Source organism: Nymphaea colorata, chromosome 4, assembly GCF_008831285.2.
Source record: "Nymphaea colorata isolate Beijing-Zhang1983 chromosome 4, ASM883128v2, whole genome shotgun sequence".
In the NCBI taxonomy this organism is placed as follows: domain Eukaryota; kingdom Viridiplantae; phylum Streptophyta; class Magnoliopsida; order Nymphaeales; family Nymphaeaceae; genus Nymphaea; species Nymphaea colorata.
Window position 1 is genome coordinate 12369712 of NC_045141.1, and position 9668 is coordinate 12379379.

A 9668-nucleotide genomic window follows, 5' to 3' on the forward strand; every position below is an offset into this window, starting at 1 on the left:
ATATATATATATATATATATATATATATATCTCATTAGTTCCAGAATCATGTGTCTTCATTACACTGTAGCTATCAAGCATCCAAATCCCAAAATCATGCCGTGATCACAGAAAATATTGATGCAGGAACAACAGGCAACTGCCCCAAGTAGGATGTACCGTAGCAGTGGAGAGGTTATGACCAAGTCAATCTTAGACACAAGCCCAGATGTACGTATATGCTTCCGTAGATTATCAACCTGACAAGAATTACAATGTGAACAAAATGTGTTGAAAACATGTTAATGAAGTATATCCATTACAAACACACTCAATATAACAATTTAAGAATCACCTACATTACAATGAAAAGAAACAAGACAAAAGAGCCACTAAAAAAGCATAGGGCAATGTAAGTGCTTCATAATCGCACCATAGAAATAAGGAAGTGGTTGGTTGCGGATGAAACTTAATCAAATTAAGTTTCACCTAGATAACTTGCGGGAATTATGTGAACTCTAAGGGTGAGATAGTCACCTTATTTTGCAAGGGGTATTCTTCCCTTCATTTGACATGAATTTGGATAAAATCTAAGCAATCAAATTGAAAAGGGGCACAGATTGTTCAAAACCACAAAAGGACAGTTAGGACTAGTTGGCACAAGATGATTGACTCACATAAACAAATATAAATAAATAAATAAATATATATATATATATATATATATATTATCAAAGTCACTAGGCACAGCCTGGACGACAGGCTGAGCCCAGCACCCAGACATGCCTGGGTGGGATTAGGTGCACTTAGGCAACCGTTCAAACAATTGTGAGATCTATCTATTACATATAGTCAATATTATATAATTTATATTATGTAATATATCAGATTGTGATATATAACATAATATATATGTTAAAAAGTGTGGAGAACAACTACTATATATATTAAGTTATTAATTATTAAGTAAAAGTTGTAGAATATGACTAATAGTGATATATAACAGTCGATATTATGTAATCAATATTAGACTTGTATATTGAAGACAAAATGTAAAGTTTATAGCATTGAAGATTCAAGAAACTGAAAATGAATATAATAAGCTCCTACTCTCAAATGTTCACTAAAATAATCATTTCCACATCGAAGGAAGAGTGGGATTTGGCTTCGACAACTTAAAAAAGTATACCACAACAGTCTTCACCACTATTTAATCCTTATTAAAGAGTTTTTAAGAACCCGGCTGAGTCACTGGGTGTCTCTTCGACTTCTATGGACTAGGCATGAGCCTAGGCATACCAACACCTTGCATTGCCTAAGTGCTGGACATAGGCGATGCAAGTGGAGTAGTGCCTAGGCAATGCCTGAACAACATAGATACGTATACAAAAAATGCATAAGGTCTGGCATTAGTCATTTAGCCTATGACTATGCTAACTACTTGACTAGTCTGACCAACTAGTCCCTGGTTCGAAAACACTAATTTGACAACTGACTCAAGCCACTAGTAAGACTAGTCAGGATTTCCACTACAGGCACAAAGAGAAATCCTTTTTTTTTCCCTTTCAAACAAACCCAAAGCTACAACTTGGAACCTAGAAGACTAATAGAGAAGATATAAGTCACACTGTTTCACGGTGTTGGAAGTGGTTACTGGTTTTCATTTCCTGCGCTACTTGATTAGCCCTTTATTTGTTTCTCTAGTGGTCAGATTTCAGCTTGTCTTTTATATATATGGCTTAACAAAACCATTGGGCCCAAAAACTAAAGCTCAATATCCTTTCCCTTCTAGAATGGTTCACATATATTCAATCTCGATTAGGAATGTAGATGGTCTAACCAGTGTTGTACGTATCGTACGATACGGGGCCGTATCGTACGATACATATCGTCGTGTTTCAAACATACGGTACGATACACCACCTGTATCGTACAGTTACCATACATGCACCGTATCGTACGATACAGCTGCGATACAAAACGATACAGTTACGATACGTTACGATACATTAATTTTACTGATTTTTTCAGATTTTTTTTATTTTTTCTGATTAATTTTTGTTTTTTTTTTAAAATACGATACATCGTGTCTTAGAGCCAGACCTATACGACTTACGATACGCTTTTTACAACATTGGGTCTAACCATGGTTCTGGGTTTTTTCTTTTTTGCCTGGAACAAATTCAATCCAGATCTGACTTTCATACAAACTGTTTTTCTGAACCCAAGCATCATTTACTTATTCTGCACATCATGCTAGAGTTATCGAAAATTTTCATATAGAAAAAAGAATATTTTGAAAGGCATGTGCAAATACCTCTAGTATATCATATACAGTATAATGGAAGTAATGAAGTACCAAAAGCACTCAAATGAGGCTACATGCTGATATCTCACTGATAAATTCTAGTTGTTTACCACCACATGATGACAGAATGGTAACATGACCACAGATTATATAAATATCAGCAGACCTTGTTCTGTCAATGAGCAATCATTTGCAAACATAGTTCATGGATGGATCAACAGCAACCCTAACTATGACGGACAGTGATGACTTAGATCACTCAAATTGCCTAAACGACAGGATGAAGTGCAATCTGCAATGTAGGGTCGATGGGTTCCTATCTAAATCTAAAAGCACAAAACAGTAAGGTATTAGTGTTCTTTTCAATTATTGTAGGTCTTCTTTCTTAAAAGCTGTTCCAAATAACAAACTCATCCTACCTTTTCAAAAGTAAAGAAAATCATCCTCCCTAATTGTGATCGGTAAATTCATCCCCAACATTTGCACTTCTAAGTTCTGACTTCAACAAAAGGTTCACCCTTTGTTATTGCAACCATGGTCAGCCGTTTCCTCTAGTTTTCAGTCAACAAGTTGGGTTTGAGTTATTAAAAATACAGGTATCCCATTATATTTAAGATTTTTTTAACTTTATTTTTTTAAGGGTAGCTATATCTTTTTATAGAAGAAAAACAGCACATCTATTCTCAAACGACTAATTAAGTAAAAGGTAGGCACAGATTTCTCATTAGGAATAAGGTTGAAATGAGTGTGACAAAGAGCGTAAGATAGGCATTAATTTGGAAGAACAAAAAGATCTATCATAGATTTCATGATTTAGTGTTAATTCAAAAACTTTAGCAGGAACCAGAGAAAATGGGAAAGCACATATCTACATGGAACACGTTACAGCTTCAGATGCCTTAACCAAGCTCATGAATGGATGTGGACTGTTATTTACATGACAAAAATATTCTATAGAGAATTTTACAAGGAAGAAAAATGTGATATAGATGCCACTTCTATTTTGTGGAAAAACAAAATGAAAGAAGGAAAAAAGGAAAGAAATATAATTAGTGATATCGCTAAGACGTTAACGTTTACCTGCTCCCAACCTAAAGGAGTAAGATTAGCATCAAAAAATTCTTCGGACATATACGCTTTAAAATCTTTTTCTCCAGCCACATTGTGGAATCCTTGCCCGTGCCTAACCTTCATCGTTTAATAAATCCATGCAAGTGAACTGTCTATCAATCTGAACCAAAACAAGTATATTTTTTAAATAATAAATCCAGAGATACAAACCAGATGTAGTGTTTTACATCGGTGTAATGGGTACAAACTTGGGACTGCAGCAGTATCCATATCTGGAAGAAAAGAACTGTGTTAAAACAATATGAATCTAGACTTATATCATAGAATTAAAAATGAAAATTTTACATAGGCATGTCTGACCTTCAGTGACACGCAAATACACAAAGTAAATATACACAATAAGAGTGTTTTTGTCATCCATTCTAACATTAAATTTGTCTTTCTAAATATTCCTCAACAAATAGATGTATCAGACCGTTAATCCAACAAACACATGTTCTTGGAATATGCACCCCAGTCAAAAAACCAACAAATAAAAATGCTGCAACATTGCACACAATCCTCTAAAACACTAACATAAGCCATATAGCTTGGGCTCAAAGTTACATATGCAACGTAAGTATGTAACATACATAAAAATCAAACTTAATTATTTAAATTTAAATAAAATACACAAAAAAAATTTAAAAAACAAAAACAACAATTAAAAAAATTTATCCTTATCAAGAAACATGATTTATATAAACATAAGACAATAACAAGTGCATGCTATCTACAGCATACACGCTTTCATCAGAAATAATCAAAATGCCTACTTAAATTATTCTCAATTATTGTTTTTGAAAAACATACTGTGAGGCACAAATGGTGTGCCTCACAGGCACGCTGAAGTGCGTCAGCACACGACAAAGTAGAGCTGAAGCACAACAACATGCACTACAGAATGCTACAAGGCACATTACTCTTTTGTTAGTCGAAAGAGCGCCAAATCCCTCAAAATCCAAATTTGAATTACTTTCACCCGTTGTCACATATATCGTGTACGGGTATTATACGGCAAGGAATTTCTCGGGTATAATACGGCAAAGTTGTATATCTCGAGAATATCTCGAAAAAATCTCGGCAAAATTTTAAAACATTTAGTAAATCCTGGAAATTATAAAAAATAAAAATTTAAAAAATATAAAAAAAACGCAAAAAAGACGAGTATAACATGCATTTTTTTCACGTTTTTTATTTTCTGGCATTTTTTTAAAAACAGACACATCTAATTGCCGTTTTCTATGCTGACTTATTTTTTGCGTATTTACGCATTTTTTCGAAAAAACGTGTTTTCTGTGACAATAATAATAAATTCACCTAAAATGTCTTAAAGCGAGACCAGACATGATGAACTGCTGCCCCTTCTGGTTCGTGGTCTGGCTGCAACTGCACCCAAAGACTCCAAGACAACTTCTCCGTTCTTTAACAATCTGCGGAAGCAGCAACGTACCAGCCAGATTTCAGTGGATTTCTGGTGAGCTCTGTCTCTTTTTCTTCCCCCTGTTCTTCTTTTCTTTCCTCCTTTTCTTCTTCCTCTTTTTCTTTTTCTTTTCTTTCTTCCTTTTCTACTTCGTTCTTTTTTCCTTTCCTCCTCCTCCTCCTCGATTAAATTTCCCAGTTTGTTTGGGTGTGTTTTCCTACAGGAGGTGTGCCGTAAGTTACACCCAGTACACTATAGTTACACTCCTGGAAACTAATTTCAGGGGTATATCACGTCTTTCTTCTTCATAATTACATTACATAACACATACAACAGTTATTGCACAAAAAATGAAAATAACCCCAGTGTAATATATAATTTTGTGAAACTGGATGTTACTGTTCTGATGTTATCTCTAGATATATGGTGTAAACAGTACATTCACCAACCTGATGAAGTATAATGTGAAGATATGCAACAACACAATAAGGTTGACCTCCATGAATATTACTGGTTTGAAGGTTCTTTCTTGAATTTTCGCCATTATTCTCCTTTGTCTTCTAATCTGTTATATTCTTTACCTCTCAGCTGGCTCTCTTCCCATTCCTCCAACAAATCTTTCTTCTTTATGTGTTCCTGCTTTTCGGAGAAATGATTCAACCCATCTTAGGCATAAATAGGAACCAAAATATCCCATATACACCACCAAGCAGAGTCTCAGGAAATTTATCTAAATCAGAAGAATTTAGTTGGATATCATCTCTTAAAAATCATAGATCATTGTTATCAGAAAATTATTGGTAAAGTCTACAGGTGATAAGGAAAACCCATAGTGCATCCGGTATTTCCAGGATAATGGTCAACAAAGTAATCGCAGATTCCAAAGACATCTTTCAGGGCATCAATAACTCCATCCTCTACAGAAAAATGCTAGAATGTAATACTTCTATTACCAGGCTCATAAAGTGGATCTTCCTGCTGACTTTGAGTGAATAAGATAAGCAAGTTTTCTATTCACTATGTGATAGATGGGATAACATTAAAATCAACAGTTGCTGAGATTGAGACCTGAGAGAACGAAAGGGGAAAAGAATTTAACATTCATTTTCTGTGAGTCCTTTGTCTATGCTGAGGTGTCACATCGAATATCAAAGGACTTTGAATAAGGGCATACTTTTATGGAAATTCAAAATTGAATTCCATGGTTGTAATATTGGTTTCTCTTAACTTGTTCCACATCTAAACCATGGCAATTGATGCCAAAAAGCACCAAAACACAAGGCACTAATAGATTCACATCAAGGCAAAGTAAGTGTGTAAGTTTATAGAGCATTAGAAATCTTCATGGATGGACAGCTCAAGTCACACATTCCATCTCAAAGTAAAGGTGGAAGATAAAAGGCACAGAGACAAAATATATAAATTCCATTAAAAGAACAATTTGACAAGCATATTCAATCCATAGTCATGGCATGGTTTGATGGATCTGAATTAGAGATCAACCTATGTTGTCAATCTAGTATTATGTATGAACATCAATTTTCTGTCCTAGTCCCCATAGTAACACAAACTTGATGTATGTTATGAAGTCAAAGGAGATATACTGTCCCTAGTTACTAAGGTCGAATCTGAAAGTAATTTAATCTTGTATATAGTACCTAGTAAGTGATACAAGATCGAACTGTCATCCATCTTGTGCAACATACTGCTGTATCACCAGCATTAAAACAACTGCCTTTAAGGACATGATTCAGTTTCTCTTAACAAGGCTTGAAAGAAATCATGATCAGATTTGTATCCATGAAAGGTAAGAGCCAGTAAGTCACATGGGTACAGGTACGGTTTGGGTACAATTACGGAGATACGGGTACGGACGCGACAACTTTAAAAAATGTGGCTACGGGGGTATGGCAGAATCAATGTCACATGGGTGCGGGTACGATATGGGTATGGGTACAGCGATACGGGTACGGACACGGCAATTTTGAAAATTTTGGATACGCGGATACGACAATTTTGAAAATTTTGGATACACGGATACGACAAATTTTATATTCTCAAAAATCATAAAATGAAAAAAAAAACATTAAAAATTAATAGTTCACTCTTACAATCTCGTAAGAAAGTTTGTTTTATCACAAAAGTGCTGAGTGTTGGAAAGGATTGTTCATGGAAATAATTGGATGCATCACAAAAAAATGATAAAATAAAAAAAGACGCATTAAATGAATAGTTTATTTTTTGGCGTGTCCCACCCGTATCCCGTATCCGGATACGCGTATCGGATACGGGTACGTGGGCTAAACCCACGTGTCTGTGTGACAGAGGGCAGAATATATGTATGAATATATGCAAAATAACACAAAAAAAATCAAAATGAAAGCAACATTTTAGTAAACAAGTGATATAAATAAAAACATTAGTATGTTAATGAACAATAACTCTAAGAATAGAATGAAAAGTAAGGTGGAAAAAAATTAAATCAAAGTAAAATTAAGTAGTTTGAATCTAAAGGTACCAAGTGTGTCCAAGTACCCATTTTGGGTACGGGTACGGCGAAGCGGGTACGTGGACCTTACTAAAGTACCCATGTGACTTATAAGAGCCTTCAATTAAAGACTGACTTTGTGTATTGCTTAAACTCAGACTTTAGTTGCACAAACCACAATGGCATAAAAGCAACATGGAGCAGAACTGCAGGAGATATGCTTTAGAGTTTACAGTTTACACTGCAGCTACTACAAAGACACAACTCAAAGTTCAAGATTCTTACTAAATCCATGATCTCATCATAAGGTGCAATATGAGCGAAGGGAAGTTTCTGTTTCAAGAATTTATTCTGTAGATTCACGTGTATATATATATATATATGTATATATATATATATATATATATGTATATATATATATATATATATATATAGAAGATGCTCCTTAGACATGCAAAGTGCTTGATTTTCTGTGCTTTAATCTTTGAGTCTTTTTAAGTTGCAACGAAAATAGAGACCTGATCTTTGTTACTTTTTAACAGAGTTATAGGCATTGGTCAGTCAAACCTTCGCATATTTATTTGGAAAAGCTCTGCCCTATAGTGGGACAACGACTTGCAAACCCAACAAGGAATCTAGAGACTATGTTCTTTTGACACACTTGATTATGAAAAGAAAAGCAAGTTCAGGGTTATAGTCTCCCTTCAGGGTTTGGCATGAACACTATGATCCTAATTTATAAATATGATTAAAATTTAAAAAAGTAGATTGACAGGTCAAAGAAAATTTCTTGGTTGAAGTTGACTTGCTGAGTACCCAAATAGACCTTCTACTATCAGCTATGAAACGTAAATTTCAAAAACATTCTACTCTCTAGATTTTCAATGTTGTCAAACTCTGTTTTTCTGCAGCTAGATGTGCTTTCCTAATGAGATGTGATTACCACAAAAACATGTAACCCAAGCAGCTGATTCCACCTAAAATAGGAAGGCAGAATTTTAATACACTGAAATGCACTTCACCTAACAAGACTCACAGCTACATAAGAAAATTAAGTCAGCATACACTTATTGCAGCAGCTGTGATTTTACTAGGTAGGTCTGACAAACCATCGTCACCAAAACGCCACATTTAATAACACATATAATAACGTACTACCGAACAACGTGCTACCTTGTGGATCAATAATTCGCAATAAAATATACCATTGGCACCAAATCCACTAAGTGCTGTACTTAACGTTGCAAGGCATCATTAGCAGCCAGCCTACCTAATGTATCTAGATACTTTACAATTTCCCGCTAAATCGACTGGTTCAATCTTATGACGATTGGCGATTCTTATCTATCTTCCAAGGTAGACAATCCGATAGACAAAGGTGCCACAGGCACAACAAGTGCAGATTCTATTATTTTAACGCAGCATTGACTGCCCATTTATCGCAATTTTTTTAATTGACGCACTTTAAAATCTCTCACCACAGCAATTGCTTGATAATTCGCTAATTTCTTACCCATCTCCATAAACAAAACAGTTTAGAAAACGGATAATTCTACAGCACGTCATATCATGCCTTAAAGCGCCATTAAACAGAAAGAATTCTAAAGCTACGTACGAACCAAAACCAAAACAATAAGAACGCATTTCCAAATAAAATCAAAGCAACAAGAAAAGAATCCGGCACGATAAAAAAAAAAAAGTTCCGTAAATCCGCTACGGAATTGTGCATTTCGTTTCTTCTCGAAACACAACATACAGAAGCAGAAGGAGCAGGACGATCTTCCGAACAAGGGAGAGGATCAAGGAAGACTCTACTGGACAGACGCAACCGAGCAAAAAAACGGAGATCCCAAACTTCCGGAATCGGTGGAGGAAGAAGAGGACTAGGAAGAGAAGAAGAACGGACAACAATGGGGATAACATGAGTGCGTACCTTCTGGTCTGAGAGAGGAACAGGGAGCGGGGAGGAGCGGGAATCGGCGTTCAAGCTCGACTGCACTTCTGACGCCGAGGAAGAGGGAGGAGGGGGAGAAATGAACGCGGGAGATGCGGTGGCGATGGTAGTGTGGGGAATAAGGAGGTGCAGTCGCCGTACAAATACTCATTCCCCCTCAACCGGTCGCCCAATGGCTCAGGCACCCACGGTTTTATGAACGTTCAGCGTATATACGTCACACCGAAGAACCTGAACAGCACAAGCCAACCAGTTATTGGTTGCAACGTAAACACATCTTGCACGTGTCGAAAGGATATTGAGAACTTGATCTTCTCTTGCTCTTTTCGGTGATCGTGTAAGATGAACAAAGCTGAACTCCGTGCGACTTCCCGTCCGAGCCTTCTTTGTTTTTCCTGACACGGCA

The 9668-nt window shown here is 35.9% G+C and overlaps 1 protein-coding gene across 4 annotated transcripts in view; it reads right to left on the reverse strand.

Moving 5' to 3' along the window:
- LOC116252223 (phosphoglycerate mutase-like protein 1) overlaps positions 1–9444 on the reverse strand; it is a 43012-nt gene extending 33568 nt beyond the window's left edge. Inside the window, exons 1-5 of one of the 4 annotated variants that reach the window (XM_031626347.2) lie at positions 9242–9376; positions 5270–5456; positions 3569–3630; positions 3368–3475; positions 160–239 (exon numbers count right to left, since the gene is read on the reverse strand). In XM_031626347.2, coding sequence (XP_031482207.1) covers positions 160–239; positions 3368–3475; positions 3569–3628 — 248 coding nt within the window. In that variant the 5' untranslated portion in view covers positions 3629–3630; positions 5270–5456; positions 9242–9376. Of the gene's footprint in view, positions 1–159; positions 240–3367; positions 3476–3568; positions 3631–5269; positions 5457–9241 lie in introns of those variants that run through there. The other 3 variants (XM_031626345.2, XM_031626349.2, XM_031626350.2) reach the window with 3 other exon arrangements.
- Between the last annotated feature and the right edge of the window lie 224 nt (positions 9445–9668).